Genomic DNA, 27179 nt, shown 5'->3' with positions numbered 1-27179 from the left:
ATCATATTTTGTGACTTAAAAAAGAAACCTCTTTGATTCAACAGATGAATGCTCAATACACCCAGTCATCTCAAATGTTTTTCCATTCTGCCTTCAAACCAAACAGAAGCACTGACCCTACTTATTACCAACTAATCATAACAATGCCACCAGAAAATGAATAATATATAAAAATACCTATTGGCTGATTTATAGATCTTATTACCAGATAGATGATGACACTTTACATCAGATATATGGATATAGATCTCAAGTTATCTTTTAACTATCATTTGATATTGGAATTTGGCAATAACTAAATCAATGTATATTTAAACATACCATTATTTTTGATAATTTATGTGTAACTTGACCCAAGAATTATGAGCTATGTTTGTAAGGTTCCATGTTGGAATAATGATTGCATCAATCAAAGGAGAAAAATATTACATTCCTATATGTGTAATTTAATTGAAAAGAATATTGTATAAAATTATTATGTGGAACAGAAATTCTGCTGCCTTGGTGAGCATGAAAATAGTTTCAAATGGCAGTGGTACAGGTTCCAAATCATAGATTAATCTTTAAGAAGTTTATCAGCAAAAATACCAGACTGATGGATGACTTGCTGAATAGAAATTATTATATAAATACTTTCAAGTAATTATGGTTGAGGACCTTAAGTGTTCAAATTTGTGCACCATTAACAAAAAAAAGTTCTGATTAATTAGTTATCATGGACAAAAGATCTGACACGGAAGTCAGTAAGTACACACTATAATTAAGATACATGTTAATAGACAGACAGATAAAATTGGAGGAAAAGCAGTCATACCCAGTATGTGCAAGTGCAAAATTTATAGACCATTTATGTAACTGCAACTATGGAAAGTATCTTAAACTTTGGAAAATCCTTTTAATTTGATGATTATATTAAAACACGGATACATGGATGCATTCTTTCTCAAAGAAATACAGGTAGCTTTACAGCAAGTCATCAAATTAAAAAAAAAGAGATTTATTTTTGCCAGAATTAACATCAGTCCTGTGTTAATTACTATTAGTGAAAATTGGCAGTCCTCAGGGTTAAGGATGACTTGCTTCTACTTTGGTTCTGTAGATTATGAAGTGGGCTGATGAGGCCAATGTGGGAGCTGCATACTTTGCCACAGTTGGGCAAGAAGATTCTTGATGTTGTGAGTGGGTAGTATGGCAGGTGATGCAATTCTTCTGCTTTGTCTCGGTTTTTGTGTGCTCCCAAAGAAGACATTTGAGGTTCTCTGTGCCATGTCAAGCACTCTTCCAGTTGATCAGTCTTAGTCTATGGACTCCCATGAGTTGAGTTTTTTAAATTTTCTCAAGGAAGCTTTGAGAACATCCTTGAATAGTTTCCTCTGTCCTCTGAGTAATTTCATGCCTTGATGGAGCTCGGAATTGGGTCCCTGTTTTGGGAGTCTGATATGGGTTGCCCATTGGAACTAGCTAAGTGTAACTAGAGCCTTGATATTGGACATTGGCCTGGGAGCAAATGTTCACGATGGTTACCTTGCTGTTGGAATTGGAGGATTTTGTGAAGACCTCTACGAAGTCTCCACTGAAGTTGAGCTTATCCACAGGACAAATGAGAAACGGTTGAGCCTTTGTTGACTCAACTCCAACCTCGGCCATTGAGCTCCTGTACACAGACGGTGTTTGCATACATGCTAATTCAGAGACTGAGTTTTGAATTTTCATTGATGTATTCACTGAAGTGTACCACAGTAACGTCTTTACTATGGACATCTGCAAATAAAGATCTTCCACAAGCCTGCTCCCGTTGCATAATACTGCTGCCTGACAATAAAAGTCCATAATTGGACAGTGGAGGAAATGTGAGTCCTAATAAGCTCCTGGCAGTGGTTCTAAGCAAAGGCAGACGTTGATGATGGAATTTGCCATTCCCTGCAGTCCCAGCATGACCTTTGGCTTTCTGCAAAAAAGGATAACAGAAAATCAAGACCTCAGACGTGGTATAAAGTTCTTGGGCTACCAGGTAGCAATGATCCCCACATAAATGGTACTTTTCCAGTGCTTTGTGATCCTTGGTTTTGGATGGTCTGTGTCATTGAAGCCTATGGGAGGATGAGTCTCTCTGCTGCCCGGTAGACTATGTGCCAGGTTTGAGGTGTTAATACTTCCCTTTCTTCAAATGATCAAGAGCTGTGCTGGTACATTGGAAGTGGACAGTAAATGTTGTTACTGATTATATGTATCTACAATTGTGTGAATGAATAAGTAACTACCTTTGCCATTGCTTGGTTTGGCTATATTGCCAAACTGGTAGGTGTATGTAGGCCTTGCTTCAAAAATGAAGTGTTTGGGGGAAAAAAAAAATCAACTGTTATATTTTATTAAACAACTCTTCGGTGTTCTTTAAAATCATGATGTGATAGCAAGAGTAAATTGAGTCTTGCACGTTGCTGAAAAGGGATAATGTGACATATTGTTTATGATTTAAGAATGGTTTGGGTGACCTCATAATAACTTCCAGTGTACACTGATGTATAACAATTGATCATTTAAACCACATCAGAGATTCTTAACAGTCAACCTGCAGTGCTTCAGGACCACACTGGGATGAGAGAAAATTCATTTGTGTTACATGAGGTGAGGTGCTACAACTAATGTTTTCTGAATGAGTTCTAGAACAGCAAAATGAGGAATCTGTTTTGTGAGAAGACAAAAATTATCTCTAGTCACCATGAAAGTGAAGCCTGCTGACTTTGGATGATGTGTTGCATATAATAAATCTTCAAAAAAAAAGGCTGGATTATTTTTACAGTTGGGAGGTTGTAAATCATATTTTTACATATATATTGTGCATCTTTTGGATATGTACAATTTGTTCTGTTTCCTGTTGGTTTAAAAATGGATTGTAAGTATTGTGCAATACTTGTAATTCATCCTCAGTAGCCTTTGAATTGTAGGCTACCTCTTTCAGCTGCTTGAGGCTGCATGTTTGAGAACTTTGACTGATTTTGCAGTGCATCCTTGTGGCATGCCAAGGATGGACTGGTTTAAGTTGGAGCACAGAGTGCTAATCAGGCTTAACCTTGCCTGGTATCAGGTGGATTTTATATTGGGAATATTCAGACAAATGGAGAGAAAACAAAATGCTGGAAATGTTCATGGCAGTCAGCATCTGTGGAGTAAGAGTTAAGTTTTCATAATCTATTATCTTTTACCCTTCTGTTCCAAGGTCATCAAACTGAAATGTTAACTTTGTTCCACTCTTCACTAATGCAACCTGACTTGCTGAGTATTACCAGCATTTTCTGTTCTTATTTCAAATTTCTGTATTTCCAGTATTTACTTTTTTTGTTTTGAAAAAAATTTTAAATGAGAGAAATTGGTTGCATTCCATCTTGTGCCTAACAGGTGCTAGAGATTTTTAGAATGTTGGTTGGTAAGTTACTTGCCACAAAATAGTCAGTCAATGATCTGTTCCAGCAGCCGTAGTATTTCTGTGCCTTGTACAGTTTTTGGACATTGGTAGTTTCCAGGGTGTTGATGGTGAGCAACTTGACAGTGGCATTGAATGTGCAGGGGAAATGGTTGAACTTCTCTAATTTGACATGGTCATTGCCTTGTGCTTGTATGACAAAGATATTAGTTTGTGTTTATCTATTAATAATTTTCCATAGATTGCCACTTTTGCATTCCATCTTGAATGCTTTGTGAACTGGCATTTATCCAAATCTGTGCTGCCCATTTCCTAACTCATACAGAACTGTTCCCATCACATTTTGCTCACTGAATTTTACTGATATTTCAATTTCTTTGTCCAAACATGTAAAAGTCCGTACTTTTCCCTCTTTTTTTTGTAACCTCCTCCAGTCATTCAGTTTCTGTACTTCATTATTCTACCACCTTGTGCATTTCTGATTTTCAAAGCTTCTTCATTCAAGGTCATGCATTTGCCTGTGTAGTCCCTGACTTTGGAGTTGCTTTCCACTTTACTCAATGTTTTAAATTGTTCCTTAATGTTAACTCTGATCAGCATTTTGGCCATCTCCCCCAATATCTTTTTGTATTGTTCAGTGTCATATTTTGTAAGTCAGTGTTTATGTGAAATGTAATGGAACATTTTATTTAATTAAAGGCCCTGTGTAAATGAAAGCTTTTGTTGTACTGTACAGTTTGAGGTGTTTGTGCAAATAGACTGCTCTCATTCTTAAAGGTATTTCAAATGGTGATTATGAAATGTATTTAATCATCAGTAGTAGCCCCATGTTACTTTAAAACAAGGAAAGCTTAATGTTGGGACAGTTTATTGCACACAGTCATTTCTGAAACATCTAATTTTAATTCACAAAGTTCAGATGTCTTTTCCTTAGTTAATACAGTTATTTTAAATTGTTTGGGAAGTAACTCTTGTGTGCTACTTGTGTGTATGCTTGAGCTGCAGTATACTCTTAAGTCAAATTTTTAACAGTGTTTCTAAACTTTAAGGGTGTCTAGGCTGGTTCTGGTGGCCATATTTTTATGAATGTCTTCTATCTTGGCAAAACTCTGAAATAGTACCACATTCAGTTGAGAATAATACCAGATAGTCGATTGGGCTGGGAAGAGTGTCTCATGTCCATTCCCACTTTCAGTTATAGCAGAATGCAACATGAATGCAAGTAATGAAGTTAAAATGTTAACACTCAAAATTGCTGTGTTTTCTTTCTCATGTCCTTTCCAAAGATGCCTGGACCAGACAATATAGTTTGTTCGGATATTTATTGTGTATTTGTAAGCCTTGAAGTGCTTTTACTGTATGAACAAAATTCTTCTCTTCAAACTATTAAATGATGATTTAAAAAAATCATCTGGTTCACTTGTGCATCCTGGTCACTCAAAAAATTAAATGTTGAGAATTGTTGAGTTAGCCTTACTTCATGGCATTGAGCATTTGATAATTTAGTAGTTTTAGCTTCTCATTGTATGGATAAAGAAGTAGATTTGACCAGTTTCATGATTTAATAATTAGTAAAATTACATTGGCAACCGTATTTTTTTAATCATAGTTAGCTGAACATTGGCAATGTTATTTCAGAAAAATCCTAAATGAATTGTCTTCTGATGCACCTGGTGTTCCAAAGATTGATGAAGAAAAATCTGAGGAAGAAGGAGCAACAGCTGCTATCACTACAATGGCAGTACCAACTTCTATCTACCAGACGAGTACTGGCCAATACAGTATGTACTGCTATTTTACCTCACCATTTTTATTTGACACCCAGTTATTTGCTTTGATGGCCTTAAATAGCTACGTTATCACTTTTCTAACCTCATCTATTTTGCTATAATTCATTGCTGTATTTCATCAGCATTGGCAAAGCATCCAAGTTATTTTAAATTTATCTGCAGTTAAAATTGAAGCATGAAGGAGTTTCTTCAATAACCCAGTGAGTAGAAAAGCAACAATACAGAATGTTGCCAGGGTCTCCCTACTCCACCCCTCCCCTCCTTCACCTCCCTGAAGCAGCCTGTCTGTCATCTTTTGCCCATCCTCTGTCCACCAATCACTGCCAGTTCCTGTCTCACCATTCCCCCTCTCCTCTCTAGACTGGCCATTTCCCTTCAGTTCAACCCGAACTGTAAACAATTCTGTTCCTCAACAGATGCTGCTTGACTCTAGTAGATTGCCTGTTGCTCCAGATTCCAGCATCGGCAGTTTCTTGTGTCTGTACATAATTGATCTCGTTCACAATCTAATGTCCTACCTAACTGAGAAATAAAATCAGATTGCTGTTTCATGTCTTATTGCAGAGTTTATGCCATTTGAGATGTGGCCTTGGTTCTAATATTTTAGATAGCATAATATACTGGCAACTACTATCTGGGCTCATGTTTGTGATTTGTCCTGTAACTGTACTTAAACTAAAAATCAAGAAAGGAGAAAACGAGGGTTAAAATTGAGCACCACATGGAATGCAGAAATCTGCTACAAATTTGATGTAAAATATGTTCTTTAAAATGAATTCAGAATCCCCAGGCTTTTCATAGTTTTTGTTCAGGAAAAGATAGTGTAACAATTTACTTCACCCCTTGTTTGGCTAATTCCTAAATTTTGCTGAACAAGGTTTCTCTGACAGCTCTTGCCTTTCTTGAACAGTTTTTTATAATTATCTATCAAATAAAACCATCTTTCCAAATGCATGTTTGGTGACTTTTAACTTGTATCAACGCACACATCGAACATTTTCATAAGTTTTCAGTTAGGAATCAAACAGCAAACTGCTGGATGAACACAACAGGTCTGGCAACATCTGTAGAAGCAAATGGACAGTCCACCTTTTGAGTCAAGACCTTCATCTGAGGAAGGTGGAGCAACAGCTACTATCACTACAATGGCAGTACTAACTATCTACTGGATGAGAACTGGCCAATATAATGCTCATTTCTCAGCCAATATCATCCAGATGACACACAGATGCTGCAGGTCCTCCAGCAGTTCGCTTTTAGCATTCTAGCATTTGCTATCTCTTGTCTCACCATTTTCAATAATTAATATTTGGTTTGTTTCATTTTTATATTGTAAAGCAGAGACAAATCTGCACATCTCTGCGAATGTGAAAAGTTGGCATCGTAGCATTTTTCTTAATGCCATGCACAATATAAATATTTTATAATAAAAACTTTGAATTTTAAAGTTATTTGAGATCGATTTTGATCAGAATTCCAGTTTGTCGTGGAAATTTCTCAACACTTTGTCTTGCCATGAAGTTTTTTTTCCTTATCTCTCCTTGTTTCGATCTGTTTCTTTTTAGTTGCAATCGCTCAAGGTGGAACTATTCAGATTGCAAATCCAGGAACTGATGGTGTGCAAGGATTACAGACGCTTACCATGACAAATGCAGGAACACCTCAGCCTGGGGCAACCATTGTGCAATATGCTACACAGTCAAGTGATGGGACGCAACAGTTCTTTGTTCCAGGTAGCCAAGTCGTCGTTCAAGGTATGAGAAATGGACTTGTTTGATAAAATGTTTATTAAGTAGTGTTTCTGAAGAAAAATGTTTAGTGAATGAAGATATTATCCAGAGAATATGCTCTCTTGAAAGTTAACAGTTAGACCTGAGTTATCCATGTTGAGTTTGGTGTGATGCAACCTTGCACGAGCATGACTGTAGAATGTGCCTTTAATCAAACAGTACAGCCTTTGGTCAGTTAGAAAAGGGGTATTTAAACCAGGTGCAAAACTTGTGGGTTAGAGTCATAGATACAATATGGAAATGGGCCCTTAAGTATAGAGTCTGTGCTGACCATGAAGCACGTTAATCCTACCCTAACCTATTATTATCCCCACATTCCCAACAACACTGTTCAGATTCTACTACTAACCTGGAATCTGGGGGCAATTTACACTGTCCAATTAACCTTTCAAACTTGCACATTTTTTTGCTTGTGGGAGGAAATGGGAGCACCTGGGTTATCCTGCAGTGAGTCACTCACTTCCTGACATTCCAAAGCCTTTCCACCAGCAAAAAGGCACATCAAAGAGAATGGTGGAATACTCCCACCTTGTCTGGATGAGTAGGAAACCCAATTGTTAACAGGGAGAACATGCAAATTCTACACAAACAGAGGTCTGGACAGAACCTGGGTTGCTGTCCTTGTGAGACAACAATGGACAGCAGTGATTGCTATTGTTTAAATTGGGACAACTAAGTAAATCTTTTCCAAAAATAAAGCTGCATTGGTAATAATTGCCTTGAAATCATGGGATTGTTTTAAAAAGACATCTAGTTAACTGGTGTTTTTCAGGAAATATATTATTCTCGTCATTTTGCCTGATGCGTGACTGCATTTTAATTGTCTTCGAGTCATGGTTATGCAGCATGGAAAGAGGCCCTTCAGACCACCATGTTTGTGCTGGCCATCAAGTACCTATCTGTTGGAGGAACTCAGTGGTAATTCCCACTGAGTTCTTCCAGCAGTTTGTTTTTTGCTCCAGGTTCCAGCATCTGCAGTCTCTTGTCTCTCCAGTACCTTTTTCTGTACTAATCTCATTTTCCTACTCTCAACCTGTAGCCAAGGCCTTGATGTTTCAAGTGCTCACCTAAGTACCAATTTTGAGAATATTTGCCCCCTTGGGCAGTGCTTTCAAGATTTCAGCCACTCTCTGGGTGGAAAAAATAATTTCTCAAGTCCTCTCTAAATCTCCTACCTTTTTGCTTAAATACAGTATGTGTTCACTGATAGACACCTTTTATCAGGGGAAGAGTTTGTCATTATCTATACCCCTTGTATGCTTCGATCAGGTCCACCCTCTGTTCCAAGGAAAACTGATCTAAAATCTTTCAACTAAAATGCTCCATTCCTGGTGAATCTCTGCACCCTCTCCAGCATAATCACAACCTGCATGTAGTGCAGTGATCAAAACTGTCTACACTATTCCAGCTATGGTCTAACAAACGATAGAGTGGGAGTTCCCTTTTATATCAGCCACTAATCTATTCTCATACTTTGACTCTTTAACTCCCTTTTGTCAGTCTGTATTTTCTATATTTGGCTTGGTTCTCCACTGTATTATGGCCCTTTCATGTTAGCATATCCTGAAAATCAGAGGCTTACTGTGGCTGTCTGAGTGAAGCCAAAGGAGATTGGTGAGTTCTTAAATTAATATTTCTCATCTGTATTTAATTTGGGGAAGGTTATGGAAGCTAGAGAATTAAGGGAAATGAATAGTTATGTGTTGGAACATATCCATATTACAAAAGAGAAAGTGCTGCCAGTCTTAAAGCATATTAAGGTGGATACATCCCTGAGGCCTGATCAAAGTTACCCTATGACTGTAGGAAGCTAGGCATGAAATTACAGGGGTCGTGGCAGAGATATTTGTGGCATCTTTAGCCATGGGTGAGGTACCAGCAAATGGAGGATGGCTAAGGTTGCGCCTTTACTTAAGGACTGCAAGGACAAGCCAGGAAATGTTAGGCTCAGCCAAACATCAGTGGTGGGAAAGTTGCTGGAGACGATTCTGAGGGACGGTATTAACCTACATTTGGAACGATAAGAATGGATTAGGGATAGTCAGCGTGACTTTGTGTGGGAAATCATGTCTCTCAAATTTGAGGTTTTTGTTTTGAAGAGATGACCAGGAGGTTTGAGGGCAGGGTGCTAGATCTGGTCTGCATGGACTTGAGCAAGGCCTTTGACAAAGTCCTGCATGGTAGGCTGGTCTGGAAAGTTAGATCACATGGTATCCAAGGTGAGCTCACCAATTGAATATCAAATTAATTTGATGGTCGGAGACAGAAAATGGTAGTAGAAGGCTGTTTTTCAGGTTGGAGAGCTCTGACGGTGGTGTGTCACAGGGATTGGTATTGGGTCACTTGTTTGTCATATACACTGTATATTAATGATTTGGATGAGCACGTTAGTGGCATGATTTGTAAATTTGCGGGTGACACTAAAATTTGTGGTGTCGTGGATGGTAAGTTCCTTGGAAGTAGACACAGACAAGGTGGTGAAGAAGGTGTTTGCCATGCTTGTGTTCATCAGTTAGGATATTGAGTTCAGGAGTTGGGACATCATGTTACAACTGTACAAGTTATTGGTGAGACCACACTGGAGTTTTGTGAGCAGTTCTGGTCTACAGCTATGGGAAGGATGTCATTGAGCTGGAAAAGATACAGAAAAGATTCGCATAAATGTTGCTTGGACTATAGGGCTTGAGTTCTAAGGAGAGACTAGTTAGGTTGGAACTTTATTTGTCCCCCTGGAGTGTAGGAGGCTGGGAGGGTGACCTTTACAGCATAGAAAATCATGAGGCCATAGATAAGGGTAGATTCTTTTTCCTCAGGGTGGAATTGTCAAATACTAGAGGGCATAGCTTTAAGGTGAGAGGGGGAAAGTTTGAAGCAGATTTTTAAGAGGTGAGTCTCCAGACTTTCTGTTCAGTTCCACCCAGCAGGAACCTAAGAGAGGCACATTTGCAAGTTGTTAGTTGAAAATTGATTGGTTAATCAGTTGATAGCAACCAATAAAACAAAATTAGGGTCAAGCAGAGTGGTCAGTGTTAGAGTGGGCCAATGTTAGATTGCAGAGTTGAGGCTTTGGCTCGAGGCTTCAGAGTGAAGAGGCGGAGGAAGTGAGCAGAGGCTAAGGTGAGGTTCTGGTAAGTTCTCTTTCTTTCTTATTGCACAGAGCAGTGGGAATGACAGTCAGGGCAGTGCTGCTCCTCTTGCAGGATGTGGGAAGTCAGGGAGAACTCTCCTTGATGACTACACCTGTGAGATGTGCATCTGGCTGCAGCTCCTTACCGACCATGTTAGGGAGCGGGAGCTGGATTAACTCTGGATCATTCAGGAGGCTGAGGGGTATATAGACAGGAGTTACAGAGACAGTCACACCTAAGATGCAGGTAGCTGGGTAACCATCAGGAGAGGGAATTAGGCAGTCATTGCAGAGTAACCCTGTGGCCATTCCCCTCAATAACAAATATACAGTTTTGCATACTGTTGGGTGGGGGGGAGATGGTGGGGTACAACCTGCCAGGGAAAAGCCACAGCAGCCAGGTCTCTGGCACCGAGTCTAGCTCTGTCACTCGGAAGGGGAAAAAGAGGAATGCGGTAGTGATGGGGATTCATTGGTTTGGGGAACAGACAGGAGATTCTCTAGAGGAGAATGAGACTCCCAGATGGTATGTTGGCTCCCAGGTGCCAGGTCAGGGATATTTTGGATCGTGTCCACGGCATTCTTAAGGGGGCAGGGGAGCAGCCAGAAGTCGTGGTCCACATAGGTACCAATGACATAGGTAGGAAGGGTGACGAGGTCCTGCAAAGTGAGTTCAGGGAGTTAGGTGCTCAGTTAAAAGACAGGAACTCCAGGGTGGTGATCTCAGGATTGCTACCCATGTCACATACTAGCTTGGCAAGAAATAGGAAGGTAGTGCAGTTTAACATATGGCTAAGGAGATGGTGCAGGAGGGAGGGTTTCATATTTTTGGAATGTTGGGCTCTCGTCCAGGGCAGGTGGGACCTATACAAATGGGATGGTAAGGCAGGTGAACTTGGAGCATGGATCAGCATGTGGAATTGTGTTGTTGTAGCCATTACTGAGACTTGGTTACAGGAGGGGCAGGACTGGCTGCTCACTGTTTGCACCTGAACTGGACGGGGACCAATATTCTTGTGGGAAGGTTTGCTATAGTGCTGCTCAGTGGGATTTAAACTGGAGTTGCAGGGGAGCAGGAACCGGAGTAGCAGGGCAGCAAGTGGAGTGGCTGTGGGGAAAATTGATGTTGTGAGCATGGTTGGACTAATATTCTGAGATGCATCCATTTCAATGTAAGGAGTATTGTAGGTAAGGCAGATGAACTTGGAGCATGGGTCAGCATGTGGAATTGTGTTGTTGTAGCCATTGGTGAGACTTGGTTACAGGACGGGCAGGACTGGCAGCTCAATGTTCTGGGGTTCTAATGTTTTAGACATGAGAGAGAGATATTAAAGGGAGAGGGGTGGCATTACTCTTCAAGGAATATGTCATGGCACTGCTCAGATAGGACATACTGGCGGGTTTGTCTACTGAGGCAATATGGGTGGAACTATGGAATAAAAAAGGGACGACCACGTTAATGGGACTATATTATAGACCTCCCAATAGCCAGTGGGGTTTAGAGGAACAAATTTGTCGAGAGATTGCAGACACTTGCAAGAAATATGAGTTTGTCATAGTACTGTAGGTGATTTTAACTTTCTACTTATTGACTGGGACTCCCATTCTCTAAAGGGATTGGATTGGATAGAGTTTGTCAAATGAGTTCAGGAAAGTTTCCTTAATCAGTATATAGAGGTCCCAACTAGAGCGAGTGCGATACTTCTCTTGGGGAACGAGACAGGGCAGGTGACAGAAATGTGTGTAGGGGAACACTTTGGATCTCATGATCACAATTCCATTAGCTTCAAGATAGTTATGGAGAAGGATCAGGTTGGTCCTCAGGTTGAGGTTCTAAATTGGAGTAAGGCCAATTTTGATGGCATCAGAAGGGATCTGGAAGGTATAGGTTGGAATAGGCTGTTTTCTGGCAAAGAGGTGCTTGCTTAGTGGGAGACTTTCAAACGTGAAATTTTGAGAGTACAGAACCTGCATGTTCCTGTAAGGGCAAGGCAAGCAGGTTTAGGGAACCTTAGTTATCGAGGGATATTCAGGCCCTGGTAAAGAAAAAGAAGGTGGTGCATATCAGGTATTAGCAGTTAGGATCAAATGAGGCTCTTGAGGAGTATAAGAAATGTAGGAGAGCACTTAAGAGAGAAATCAGGAGGGCAAAAAGAGGACATGAGGTTGCTCTGGCAGACAAGGTGAAAGAGAATCCCAAGGGTTTCTGTACCTATATTAAGAGCAAAAAGGTAGCAAGGGACAAAATTGGTCCTCTTGAAGATCAGCGTGGTCATCTTTGTATGGAGCCCAAAGAGGTGGAGGAGATCGTAAATGAATTTTTGGCATCCGTATTTACTCTGGAGACACAGACTATAGAACTGAGGCAAAAAGAGTAGTGAGGTCATGGACCATATCCTGATTACAAAAGAGGAGGTGCTGGCTGTCTTGAGGTGAATGAAGGTGGATAAATCCCCAGGGCCTTGCAAGGTGTCCCCTTGGACTTTTGTGGAAGGCTTCTGCAGAAGTTGCAGGGGTCCTGGCAGAGATATTTAAAACTTTCTTAGTCACAGGTGAGGTGCCGGAGGACTGGAGGATAGCCAATGTTGTTCCGTTGTTTAAGAAAGGCTCTAAGAATAAGCCGGGAAATTATAGGCTGTTGAGCCTGATGGCAGTTGTGGCTAAATTATTGCAAGGTATTCGAAGGGACAGGATATATAAGTATTTGGATAGATAAGGTCTGGTTGGGGATTGTCAACATGGCTTTGGTTAAACATGACCTACTACACACAATCTTGTAGAGTTTTTCGAGGAGGTTACCAAGAAGGTCGAGGAGGTTACCAAGAAAGGCAGTGGACGTTGTCGACATGGATTTTAGCAAGGCCTTTGACAAAGTCCTGCATGGGAGGCTGGTCCAGAAAGTTAAGTCACTTGGCATTCAGGATGAAGTAGCCAGTAGCCAATTGGATTCAACATTGGCTTAGTGGGAGAAGCCAGAGTGTGGTAGTCTCTCTGACTAGGGGCCTGTGACTAGTGGTGTGCTGCAGGAATTGGTGCTGGGTCTGTTTTTTGTCATCTATATTAATGATTTGGATAATGTGGTGAAGAGGATTTGCAAATTTGCGGATGACACTAAGGTTGGGGGCATAGTGGATAGCGAGGAAGGCTTTCAAAGCTTGCAGCGTGATCTTGACCAGCTTGGAAAATGGGCTGAAGAATGGCAGATGGAACTTAATACAAACAAGTGTGAGGTGTTGCACTTTGGGAGGACAAACCAGGGTAAGACTTGCACAGTGAATGGTAGGGCTCTGAGGTGTGCGGTGGAACAAAGAGATCTGGGAATACATATCCATAATTCCTTGAAAGTGGCATCACAGGTAGATTGGGTCGTAAAGAGAGCTTTTGGCACCAGGGCCTTCGTAAATCAGGGCATTGAGTGCAGGAGTTGGGACGTTATGCTGAGGTTGTACAAGACATTGGTGTGGCGGAATTTAGAGTATTGAGTGCAGTTCTGGTCATCTGCCTTCAGCAAAGATATCAATAAACTTGATCAAGTACAGAGAAAAATGTACATGGACATTGCTGGAACTTGAGGACCTGAGTTCTTGGGGAAGGTTGACTAGGTTAGGACTTTATTCCCTGGAGTGCAGGTGAATGAGAGGAGATCTCATAGAGGTATATAAAATTATGAGGGGTATAGATAGGGTGAATGCATGCAGGCTTTTTCCCCTCCGAATGGGTGAGACTAGAACTAGAGGACATAGGTTTAGGGTGAAAAGTGAAATATGGGTGGAATCTGAGGGTTCTTTATCCAGAGGATGGCGCGAGTGTGGAAATTAGCTGCCAGCCAAAGTGATAAATGCGGGTTCAATTGTAATGTTTAAGAGAAGTTTAGATAGGTACATGGATGGGAGGGGTTTGGAGGGATATGGTCTGGGTTCAGGTAGATGGGACTAGGCAGAAGATCGGTTTGGCATGGACTAGATGGGCCAAAGGGCCTGTTTCTAAGCTGTAGTACTCTGTAAAAACTTGCCACATAGTCATCGAGTGTGGTAGGTGCCTGGAACACTGTCGGGGGAAGTGGTGGAAACACATGCGATGGTTAAGGGGCATTTTGACAGGCACATGAACAGACAGAAAATTTAGGGGTACAGAGGATGTGCTGGCAAATGGGATTAGTTAAAATTGGCAGGGTCGGCACAAACATCTTACACTGAAGTGCTTGTTCCTGTGCTGTATTCTGTTCTATGTTCTTATCTACCAGTGCTGCTGCCTTCAAGGGCACTTGGTCATGTACACCAGGGTCCTTCTGCAGTACCTCTTAGGGTCGTACCATTTATTGTGTATATCCTAGCCTTATTAGTCCTCCCAAAGTGCATTATCTTGCTTTTTATCGGATTTAATTCCTTTTATTGCTCTGTCCACCTTACCCACTCATCAATATTGTCTGCAGCCCAAGTCTACAATCTTCACTATTGTAAACACTAAGAAATTTTGTGTGATCCGAGAACTTATCATAGCTCCTATTATTGACATTTGAATCATTAATGTATATAATAAGCAGCAAGAGTCCCAGCACCTGTGATACATGACTGGTCACAGACTTCCATAGGCAAAAACAACTCTCCACTGCAAAAATGCTCTCTGCCTCCTCTCACTGCCAATTTTGGATCCAATTTGATAAATTGGCTTGGATCTCTTTGTCTCTTTCAGAACGGCCTCTCTGGTTGGATCTCGTCAAAGACCTTAGTGAAGTCATGTAGACTACATCAACCATACTACTCTCATGGATACACTTAGTTAACTCTTTGAAAAAATTCAGTCAAATTAATCAGACAGGATATCCCCTCCCTTACTATCCTTGATTAGTCCCTGGCTTTCCAAGTTCAGGTTAATCCTGACCCTCAGGGCTTTTTTTCCAATAACTTCCCCTGTGATTGCTGTTAGACCTGTAATTACCTGGTTTATTCCAGCTCTTTTTGAATAAGGGTACCACATTCACTACTCTCCACTCATTTGGCACCTCTACTTTGGTAAGGGAAGATTTGAAAATTTCCAACAGCCAAGGCAATCGCCTCTCCTGCCTCATGAAAGCCTGAGATGTATCTTGTCAAGCCCTTGGGTTTATCCACCTCTAAGCCTGCTAAGACATCTAATACTGCCACCTTTTCAATGGTAATTTGTTCTACGATTCCACCTTCCCCCTCTTTGAATTCTCCGACAATAATTTCTGTTTTGTGAGATAGATGAGAAGTATTTATTGAAGATCTCATCTACAAATTCCAGCTCCATGAACAATTGCTACTTTGGGAGCTTTGCTCTCTCTTGTTAACATCTTGACATGAGTATATTCATTAAAAATGCTTTGGGATTTTCCTTCACCTTGCCTGCCAGTCATATTTTGTCCCCCCTCTTTGCCCTCCTAGTTACTTCCATTTCTCCTCTATGCTGTAAATGGTAGGGCCCTAGAGAGTGAAGGAGAGCAGAAAGACATGGGGCTGTAAGTACATTGCTCCTGGAATGTTGCAATACAGGTAGACAAGGTAGTGAAAATGGTGTTTGGCATGCTTGCCTTCATCGGTCAGAATATTGAGTACAGGAGTTGGCTTCTCATGTTACTCCTGTACAAAATGTTGGTTAGCTTACATTTGCATGCCCTACTGATTCTGGTTGCCCTACTATTGGAAGGATGTCATTAACCTGGAGAGGATGCAATAAAAGATTGACAAGGATGTTACCAGGACTAGAGGGCTTGGTATCGGTTTATTATTGTCACTTGTACCGAGGTACAGTGAAAAACTTGTCTTGCATACCGATCGTACAAGTCAATTCATTACATAGTGTAGTTACATTGACTTAGTACAGAGCGCATTGAGGTAGTACAGGTAAAAACAATAACGGTACAGAGTAAAGTGTCACAGCTACAGAGAAAGTGCAGTGCAATAAGGTGCAAGGTCTCAACAAGATGGATTGTGAGGTCGGAATCCATCTCATCGTATAAGGGAACCATTCAATAGTCTTAACACAATGGGATAGAAGCTGTCCTTAAGCCTGGTGGTATGTGCCCTCAGGCTCATGTATCTTCTTCCCGATGGAAGAGGAGAGAAGAGAGAATGACCCGGGTGGGTGGGGTCTTTGATTATGCTGGCTGCTTCACCAAGGCAGCGAGAGGTAAAGACAGAGTCCAAGGAGGGGAGGCTGGTTTCCATGACGCACTGGGCTGTGTCCACAACTGTGCAGTTTCTTGCAGTCCTGGGCAGAGCAGTTGCCGCACCAAGCCGTGATGTATCCAGATAGGATGCTTTCTATGGTGCATCGATAAAAGTTGGTGAGTGTCGAAGGGGACATGTCAAATTTCTTCAGCCTCCTGAGGAAGTAGAGACGCTGGTGAGCTTTCTTGGCCGTGGCATCTCCGTGATTTGACCAGGGCAGGCTATTGGTGATATTCCCTCCCAGGAACTTGAAGCTCTCAACCCTCTTGACCTCAGCACCATTGATGTAGATGGGTGAGTGTACACTGCCCCCTTTCCAGAAGTCAATAACCAGCTCTTTTGTTGACATTGAGGGAAAGGTTGTTGTTATGACACCATGCCACTAAGCTCTCTATCTCCTTCCTGTACCCCGACTCATCATTGTTTGAGATATGGCCTCCAACAGTGGTATCATCTGCAAACTTGTAGATGGAGTTAGAGCAGAATCTGGCCACACAGTCATGAGTGTATAGGGAGTAGAGTAGAGGGCTGAGGATGCAGCCTTGGGTTATAAGAAGAGGCTGGATAGGCTGGGACTTTTTTCCCTGGAGTACAGAAGGCTGAGGAGTGACCTTACGGAGGTTTATAAAATCATGAGAGGCATAGATAAGGTGAATGCACAGTCTTTTCCCCAGCATAGGGGAGTCCAAAACTAGAGGGCATAGGTTTAAGGTGAAGGGGAGAGATTTAATAGGAACTTGGGGAGCAACTTCTTTACGAAAAGGGTGGTGCATATATGGAATGAGTTGCCAGAGAAAGTGGTAGAGGCGGGTACAATTATGATATTTACAAGATATTTGGACAGATACGTGGATAGGAAAGGTCAAGAGGGATATGGGCTAAATGCAGACTAGCTCAGTTAGGCAACTTGGTTGGCACGGATAAGTGAGCTGAAGGGCTATTTCCATGCTGAACAGCTCTATGACTTTCCATACTGTTTCTGAATTGCCATGCAGCTGGGGGGGGGGGGGTGCGGTGGGGCGCAAAGTAATTTGGGATGGGCAATGAATGCTGGCTAACACAGTGACATCCACATCCTGGAAATAAAAAAAATATTCTCTTAGAAAAGCCATAGAAAACACTGAAAGAACCATAACAGTAAGCAACTGTCTCTTCAAAAAGAGTGGAATTTAAGAAATCCTTCTTGCTGTTGAATGTGTGCTTGTCATGATTATGTTGTCAGGAATGTTGAGCTCCAAAATGGCAGCATTGGCTTAAAATTATGACCTATCCTCTCTGGACAAAATACACCATCATACAGAATTCCCCCAACAAATATATGCATGTACAGTTGACGCCCTTTTGGAGCTTAAAATGCTTTTGTCCGCACAAACCTGTAGCATTGATCCCAACTTCCTGCTTTTTGATTCCTTTTTTTTTAGGCTATGAGAATGCTTATGGAACTTCACCCATTTGTTGCCTGATTATCCACTATTAATCTCGATTGTCATAAGGTTACAAAGTATTTCTCAAATCTATTGTATGCCATATTGCATATCAACCAGTCTCCTACTGTGTCTCATGACACTAAAACCAAATACTGGAACAGTTCAGCAAGTGTTCCCCTTGAAACTTTGTTGATAAGTTATAGGAGGCTGTTAAATGATAACTAACCTCTTTAAAAATACATATGGAAATTGAAAAAATGATTTTTGTTTTCAGTAAATGCTTCCATTGATTAAAAGTAGGGTTTTTTCACAACTTTTTTGCATAGCAAGGTATAATTATAGCAGAGTAGAATTCATTTTTGTTTATTCTTTAATTACATTGTTCAGTGAAACAGCCATCTTTGAACTCTAAAGAAAATCCTAATAAATCCAATAAACATAATACAACTTAGAATGAAACTCTCAGTTACGTCGGTAGCTTATTATTTTTGACCTTTACTGCATGGGAGAGATCTAGTTAGGAACCTGCTGTTGAAGGGCAGTGATGTCACTTTGATGTCATTGTTTCTTATTTTAATCCCATAAATACAAGTTGATTGAAAACCTTTTATGTTGAATGAACAGAAAGAGATAGGCACCAGACTGCAAAGTAGGGTTTCGGCATGGCTGTGATACAAGATGAGACAGAAACAGGTAAAGTAACAGATATATCTGTTTTTAACGTAATGGAAGCATTTACTTTTCAAATACTCAGTTAATAGATAAACTATTTAATTTTCATTTCCAGCACTACAATCTTAACTTTTGATAATAAAAAATCAACATAGGTGATATTGTCTTTGTTGATCTTTGTTGCAAAGCAGAAAATATGCAAGTAATCAAATTAAATGTTTCTATTTTGGAGGGTACTGCTAATTTTTCAATATTTCAATAAGTTTTGTGGCTTGTTATTGATGTTCAACATTGCTTCCCAAGTCTTGTTTCAAAGTTCATTTGTAGTCTTCTCTGAAAGACTCTTCTCAGCTTTAAGATATTTTTTGCATGTCATTTTGCAATACTAGTTTTGAGCTTTCCATTTTCAAATGTTAAATTGTGGAAAGGAAGTAATCTTAAAAGCAGATGTGTCTGCTTGCCATAGATCAGTTCAAGTAACTCTGATTTGTCTGTCTTGTTGTGGTGAAGTGTCATTTGTGTGATAACTCTGGAAGCATTTGAACAAAGATCTCATTTTTTGTGGTTACCCTCTTTGTGTATTTTAGATGGTAGATTCCAGAGCCTATTCAGTTTAGCTTTCAGGCGTCATTAGATTTCCTGGAATTTGTTGCCAGCAGGGAAATGTAAATGTTAAATAGAAAAGGGGAAGATTATTGACGTCAGAATGAAATCTCAAAATTTGGTGGTGGTGTGTTAGTGCCAAAGTCTGTCTGTTTTGATAAATTTTTAAAACATAAATAGTTTGATTCAGTCATGGCTGTGACATGAGATGAAACAGTTATAGGTAAAATAAGACCTGATTACACACTTATTTAAAAATATAACCTGTAATTTTGTATGTTTCCACAATTGGGTTAAGTTGCATATTCAGTTTTCATCACTGGTACTGTATATCTACATTCTTAAGTTAAATTGCAAGTATTCATGAGATTGTTTCTCATTCAGCTTGCTGAAAGGAGGACATTATGGTGATGGCACTTGTTCCAATGCAGCTTAGTTGCAACTTAATTTTTTCTGCTCTTCATATTTATCCAATTCTATATTAAATTGTGTTTTTTTTCCCCCTTGATTTGATTAGTACCTTGCTTAATGCTTCGGATATGTTTCCAGAAAGGAGAGCGCTAATGCAGTCAGTGCAAAAAGGAGTAATGATAGAGAGATTTGTTACCGACAGTGCTGCCATGTTGGGCACCTGGCACAAACTCCTCTCTCCACCACCAGCCCCCCTCTACCCTGGCTGTCCCAAGAACCTGGTTGAAGACTTAGCCCTCTGCTGGCAAGCCTGCAGTAATAAAGCTGTTGAATTGATTTCATTGCTGTGTTGCTCGGTGTAGATTGAGTCAGGCCATGGCTGGCTGGTGTGAGTGGTGTGAGGCTCAGCTGCACACCTTGTTGGTACAGTGAAGGCAGACTATTGCCAGGGACTACTTTTCCACCCGGATCCTACGGTCTCTCTTATTATCTATTGTGCTTGTAATGGAAGTTGCTGTCTCCCCACTTCTTTTTGCTTGGCTGTATGGCCCTCCCTAGCCAGGAGATTTCTCTGTGGTGATTGCTGCAGCAGCTGACATCGGGAGGCAATGAGAGAGACCAGATAATTTGGGAGGCTTGTCAATGCATGGACAGGTGCTGCCACTCTCCACTCATGGCCAGTACTCAATGATCTGGCCATGGTGCATACTTGAGCCACATATCTCAGTGCTGAGCAGCTCCACTTCTCTTCTCAGCCTGCCCTTCACCAGCCATTACAGGCAGCCTCTGCACATTGCCTTGGTGGTTCACAACGCCAGTAAGTTATATAGCATGGAAGTAGGCCCTTCAGCCCAGCCAGTCCAGTTTGCTTATATTTGGCTCATATAAGGACTTGGACAGGTTAGGAGAGTAGGTAAAGAAGTGGCAGATGGAGTAGAGTATAGGGAAGTGTAGGATTTTGCACTTGGTAGGAAGAATAAAGGTGGAGACTATTTTCTAAATGGGGAGAGGATTCAGACATTGGAGGTGCAAAGGGACTTGGGAGTCCACACAGGATTTTCTTGAGGTTAACTTTCAGGTTGTTTGTCATAAGGAAGGCAAATGCAATGTCAGCCTTCATATCAAGAGGACTAGACTAAAAGCAAGGATGTACTGCTGTGGGTTATAAGGCATTGGTCAGACCGCACTTGGAATATTGTGAGCAATTTTTGGCCCCATATCTGAGGAAAGATGTGCTGGCCCTGGAGAGGTTCACAAGAATGCTCCCAGGGCTGCACAGCTTAATGGATGTGGAGCATTTAGTGGCTCTGGGCCTATACGAGATGGAGTTCAGAAGGAAGAGGGGGATCTCATTGAAACATACTAAATGTTGAAATGCCCAAATAGAGTAGACGTGGAGAGGATATTTCCATCAGTTAGTTAGTCTTGGATCTGAGGGTACAGCCTTAGTATAAAGGGACTTCCTTTTAAAACTGAGATGAGGAGGAATTTCTTCAACCAGAGGGTAGTGAATCTGGAATTCATTGCCACAGAGGGCTGTGGAGGCCAAGTCATTGGGTGCATACAAGGCAGAGATTGATAGGTTCTTGATTGGTAAGGGCATTAAGGGTTCTGAGGAGAAAGGGATTGAGAAGGAACAAAATCAGCCATGATTGGCAGGGCAGACTTGACGGGCCGAATGGCACGATTCTGCTCCTATATCTTGTGGCCTGTGGTCTCAGCCCTCTAAACATTTCCTATCCATGTACCTGTCCAAATGTGTTTTAAACATTGTGATTGTTCCTGTCTCTACCACTGCCTCTGGCAGTGCGTTGCATACAACCACCACCCTCTGTGTGGGGGAAAAACTTGCCTTTCAGGTCCCCTTTAAATCTTTCCCCTCCCACCTTAAACCCCTGCCCTCTAGTTTTAGATGGCTGGGAAAAAGACTGCAACCATTCACCTTATCTATAGCTTCTCATGATTTTATAAACCTCTAAGATCACCTCTCAGCCTCCTTCGCTCTAAGGAAAACAGTCCCAACCTATCCATTCTCTCCTTTTCACTCGAGCTCTCCACTCCTGCCAGCATCTTTGTGAATCTTTTTGGCACCCTCTAGCTTAATCACTTCCTTTCTTTAGTATGGCAACCAGAACTGCAGGTCCAGATCTTGTACAGCTGTAACATGACGTTCTAACACATGTACTCAATGCCCCATCCAAGTCCCATGTGCCTTCTTCACCACCTTCTCTACCTGTGTCTCCACTTTCAGGGAACTATGTACCTGTACTCCAAGGTTTGACAACACTCACTTGGGCGCTGCCATTCACTGTGTATATCCTGCCCTTGTTTAACTTCCCAAAATGTCTGGAATGCGCTGCCAGAGGAAGAGGTGGAAGTAGATACAGTGATAATGTACAAGAGACATTTAGACAGACACATGAACAGGCAGGGAATAGAGGGATATAGTCCATTTGCAGACAGATGGGATTGGTATCATGGTCTGCAGACATTGTGGGTCAAAGGGCTTGTTCTTATGCTGCACTGTTTTATGTACCACTGATGTAAGGCTCATGGGCCTAAATTTGCTGGATTATCCCTATTGCTGCTCTTAAGCAAAATAACAGCACTGAGGATATTGGAAAGATATTTGGGCACTACAACTCCCCTCCCCATTCTCACGCTGAACTATGTGTTGGTGGCCATTTCCAATGCCAGAACAAGGTCAACTGCAAATTAGAGGAACAGCACCTCGTATTCTACCTGGGTAGTCGACAACCCAGTGTCATGAACATTGAATTCTCCAATTTCAGGTAACTGGCATTGCCCTCCCTCCCTGAAATAGTTCATTTATCACCTTCCTTTCTTATCAGATTCCACAATCCACAGCACTGTTGTCTCCATGAATCATTTCAGTCTCTGTTGCCATCTTCACCCCATCCTCCCCTACCTGGCTCCATCTTCCCATTAACCCTTCCTCGGCTGGATCCACCTATTACTTGCCAGCTCCTGCCTGCCTCCTTCACCCCCCACCACCTCACCTCTTAATACTGGCTATCCCCTTTTTGCACTCTCAGCCCTGATGCGGGGTCTTGACCTGAAACGTCAATCATCCCTTTGCCTGCACAGATGCTGTCTGACCTGAGTTCCTCCACATTCTGTTTTTCGCTCCAAAAGAGATTAAACTGGTTCACACTTGAATCCCTAGATTTCCTGTTTATGTATTGATTGAATAGATTACTACTTAAAAGTATGAAATGAATAAATTTTATAGTGAGTACTGTTACCAGATCTCTTGGGGGCAGTGCATCTTTTGAACAATAAATTTCAGTTTGATTGTCAATAGACAAACCTATCTTAAACTACAAAAACATTGTTCAAAGTTCTGTATGTTTATACATTTTATTGTATTAAACCTGGCTAGCAGTACGAGTGTGGGTTCAAGCTGAAAAATGAATTTATTTTGTTTTTGGTTATGTCCAAGAAAATTGCATAATTACATTTTACTTTTGCATTAAACTAAAATTGAAGAAATAAAACAGCCATTTGTAATTTTTTAAAACTGCAGATGCTGGAAATGAAAAATCAAAACAGAAAATGCTGGTAATACTTAGCAGACCCAGCAGCACCTGTAATGAGTTTCAGATTAATTTGAGAAGTTAACTTTTGCCCTCTCCACAGATGCTTTATGACCTACTGAGTATTTTTACATTGATTTTCTGTAATATTACTATTCTCCAAGTATAACTCTGGAATAATTCTAAAATTATTGAAAAATCTAATTGATACTATTTTACTCACTTTTCTCACGTTGAAAAAAACTTTGTGAATTGAATTTGTTGATCAGCGAACCTTTTCTATTCATTCAAAGTTTTCATGAATTAATGCATTCATTTGAGTATTTTTGAAGAGGTAACGCAGAAGGTTGACGAGGGCAGGGCGGTGGACGTTGTCTACGTGGAGTTTAGCAAGAACTTTGACAGTTTTGCATGGTTGGTTAGTCCCCAAGGCTAGATCACATGGGATCCAAGGTGAGCCATAAAATTGATGGAAGGAAACAGTGGTAGTGGAGGGTTGTTACTCAGATTGGAGGCCTGTGACAAATGGTGTGGCATGGGGATCAGTGCTGGGTCCACCATTGTTTGTCATCTGTATTAACGATTTGGATGACGATGTTGTTAACATGGCTAGTGAGTTTGTGGATGATACCAAAAATTGGTGGTGTAACGACAGTGGAAAAAAGGTTATCTAAGATTTCGACAGGATCTAGATGAACTGGGGAAGTGGACCAAGGAGTGGCAGATGGAATTTAAATTCAGACGAGTGTGAGGTGTTGTATTTTGGTTGGTTAAACGGAGCAGGACTTGCATGGTCAATGGGAGGGCCCTGAGAGTGTTGTAGAACAGAGAGACTAAGGAGTATAGGTAGATAGTTCTCTGAAATTGGCAACACAGGTAGACAGGGTGGTGAAGATGATGTTTGGCACACTTGCCTTCATCAGTTAGGGCATTAAGTACAGAAGTTGTAACTGTCCAAGTCATTGGGGAGATCACACTTGGAGTATTCTGCATCTGGTTGCTCAGCTGTTGGAAGGGTGTCATTAAGTTGGAAAGGGTGCAGAAAAGATTCACCTAAATGTTGCCTGGACCGGAGGGCTTGAGTGAAAGGAGAGGCTAGATAGGCTGGGACTTTAGCCCCTGGAGTGTAGGAGGCTGAGGGGTGACCTTATAGAGGTATGTAAAATCATGAGGGGCTTAGATAAGGTGGATAGTCACAGTCTTTATCTCAGGGTAGGGGATTCTAAAACTAGAGGACAGAAATTTAAGGTGAAAGGGGAAAGATGTAAAAGAGACCTGAGTGGAAAATTTTTTAAGTGAAGGGCATTGGGTATATGGAACGAGCTACCAGAGGAAGCTGTAGAGGCAGGTACAATTACAATGTAAAAAGGCATTTGGACAGGTACGTGGATAGGAAAGGTTTGGAGGGATGTGGGCCAAACACCGGCAAATGGGACGTGGCTCGGACAGACATCTTGGTTGGCATGGAAGAGTTGGGCTGAAGAGCCTAGTTCTGTGTTGCATAATTCTTTAACTATGATTCTATGACTCTAGGGGGATGTGGGCTTTGCAGGTGGAGCGAGCACTTAATTGTCCGTCCCTAGTTGTCCTTGAGAATGTGGTGATGAGCTGCTGCCTTAAACCACTGTAGTTGTTGAGGTGTACTGAATACGTTGTAACCTCTGGGGACATCTTTTTCCTCACCCTTTTTTCCTCTTTTCATGCCCCATCATTCCCAAAGAGATGATGGGAGTTGGCCTAAATTTGTTGACTGCAACCCAAACTCAACTTGGTGACCTACCTACCTTCTCTAATTGAGAGGGTTTGGAGGTGTCTGAGTAATCTGCTCGAGAGATACCAATTCATTTTTAAAATATGTAAATATGGCTTTGTTCCTCATTTTGATGGGTTAGGTTTCCAAGAAGTTGGGAAATGCAGTAGTTCGGGTGAGGTGGGTTCTGGCAAATTTAATTGGCAAGTACTTTTAAGTGCCCTGTTCATGGCCCAGAAGGAGCAGGAATGTTTACCTGCAGCTTTTGAGCAAATCCAGTGTTGTTGACATCCACTACTGTGGTTCAGTACAGGAGTCCAATTTTGTTTCCACCCCCACCACTCTTTGATGATAGGAGGCTGCAGACATACGACTGGGGAATATCCAACAATTGATCAGAGTTCACTCCTGGCAGTTTGCTAGCCTTTCGATCTGGCCAGCTTATTGCTGGAAATTTTTTTTTTCAGTTATAAAGAAATCCTCGCAGTAAATTCCATAGTACTTTCACCTTGACCAGAAGTGTGCATCTGAAAATGATTATTCATGTTCAGTAACAAACAGTGTTGTGCAGAAGCAATAAATCTCAGTCATTCAGGTTTGGAATGGCAAGAAGTTTGAATATAAATGCTGTTGCAATTGTCAAGAGTGCCCAATTCTAGAACTTTGATAGTTTTGATTTTGTTTTTAAATTACACCTGAGGGAATCAATAAAACTTTTAACAGCTGCTTCCATGAGTGAGCAAGAACAATTCTCAGAACAATACCTCAGCAATTCTCAGACAGTGAGCACACGTTTTTGTAAGTTGCATACAAGGTCTTGGAAAAGAAAATATGAAATGGACTTACAATACTTTCAGCAGTTCAAGAAGGCAGCTCACCACCACCTTTTCAAGGGCAACAAGGGATGGCCCTTAAATGCTGGCTCAGCCTGCGAAGCCCACATCCATTGAATGAGCATGTATTTAAAAAAAACCCAGACGACAAAAAGTGCAGTGAGTTCCAAAGTCTTTCCTGCCACTCTTCTCCCAACCAAATATTGCACTGCATTTTTCAGCTTTCTTCTTCACTGTCATCCACACAGCCAATTTTTTCATTGATCTAAAAAGTTTAATTTTGACTCGCATGTTTAAGATCTATATATAAATCCTTTATTTCCTATGAAAAGCAAAAGGGCTCTGTGGGATCACACTGCCATTGTTGCTTCAGTCACTAAAACATCTGTTGATGACTACTTACTGTTTCCTGGGACTGATCCAATTTTGGATCCAATTTGCCAATTTCTCTTGTTGAATTTACAATAGGCTTTTATTTTCCTAAAATCACTACAGACTGTGGAGAGCACACTTACCTTATTAATCTTGCCTGAAGCTAGAAAGGGTTGGAAAATGATGGTCAGAATCTCCCCTGTTTTCTCCCTTACTTCCCTTAACAGTCAGGAAATCATTAAATTCAAGTGATATATGAACTTAAAAATTCTAAATGCCTTTTTATATTTCCTTCTTTACTCCAGTTTCCTCATCTGATATTTTGCACCTTTCTTGAATTGTGCCGGCTCCTTCTTATGATGAGGGGTCAAAAGTTCAATGTTACTTGTATAATTCTGAATGATAAGGCCTCACTTCAAATTACAGTCTGTTGTACAAAATTAGAGTGCAGATAATTTCAAATTGTGTGAACATTTCTTTCCTTTTAATAGCTAGAACTTGTTAGATATTACTATACAGCTAAATGAGTGCTTCTTGAAAGCTTTAATTTTTGTTGACAGTTCAGTTGTTTTACCTACAAGCTTCTTTTCACCTAAACAGTAGATTTTTTGGCAAATAAAAAGAACACTTGGTTCAGGTAACTTCAGTACTTATTCTTACATTTGTCTTGCTTTCAGCACTATTGTAGATCCCAGTTGAAGGAGGTGAGTGGAGTTTCCTGGGACTGTTAGTATGAAAGAAAGAAAGTGGTCTAACAGAAGAGATACTGCACTTGTTTCTGATGCATTTAATCTGACTGCAGATATTCCTACTTAAATTTTGAAACCAAGTGCTTTTCATTCAAAACATTTTCCAGACTTGCATGTGCCTTTATCCTGGAAGCAGAATGCTAATGTTGTACCAATATTTCAAAAAGGGAATAGGGATGAACCAATTAATTACAAGCCACTGAGGTGAAAACTGGAGGTGGGCAAATCATAGGCATTGATTTTAAAGGAAAGTTGAAAACTTCATTTAGAAAGGCTCAGATTAAACAGGGAAAGTTGCCATGAATTTGTTAAGGGAAGGTTGTGTCTGATTAGCTTGATTGAATTCATTGAGGAGGTAACAAATCGAATTGACAAGGCCAGTGTATTTGATGTAGTCTACATGAATTTTCAGAAGGCTTTATGACAAGATCCAATCCCACATGGCAGGATGGTCTGGAAAGTGAAAAAGCCAAGGGGATCCAAGGG

General features: G+C 41.0%; 1 protein-coding gene across 9 annotated transcripts in view; it reads left to right on the top strand.

The window, feature by feature from the left end:
• LOC127570315 (cAMP-responsive element modulator-like) overlaps nucleotides 1-27179 on the top strand; it is a 72998-nt gene that overhangs the window by 35342 nt on the left and 10477 nt on the right. For 8 of the 9 annotated variants that reach the window (XR_007956335.1, XR_007956333.1, XR_007956334.1 and 5 more), the window contains exons 6-7: nucleotides 5060-5202; nucleotides 6777-6965. Coding sequence is in view for 6 of the 9 variants with exons in the window: in XM_052015749.1 (XP_051871709.1) it covers nucleotides 5060-5202; nucleotides 6777-6965 (332 nt within the window). In the remaining 3 variants the exon portion in view is untranslated. Of the gene's footprint in view, nucleotides 1-5059; nucleotides 5203-6776; nucleotides 6966-18342; nucleotides 18440-27179 lie in introns of those variants that run through there. The other variant, XM_052015750.1, reaches the window with a different exon arrangement.

This window comes from Pristis pectinata, chromosome 5 (assembly GCF_009764475.1).
Source record: "Pristis pectinata isolate sPriPec2 chromosome 5, sPriPec2.1.pri, whole genome shotgun sequence".
In the NCBI taxonomy this organism is placed as follows: Eukaryota; Metazoa; Chordata; class Chondrichthyes; order Rhinopristiformes; family Pristidae; genus Pristis; species Pristis pectinata.
The sequence above is the reverse complement of the archived record's forward strand: the minus strand, read 5'-3'. Positions and strand labels throughout refer to the sequence as shown.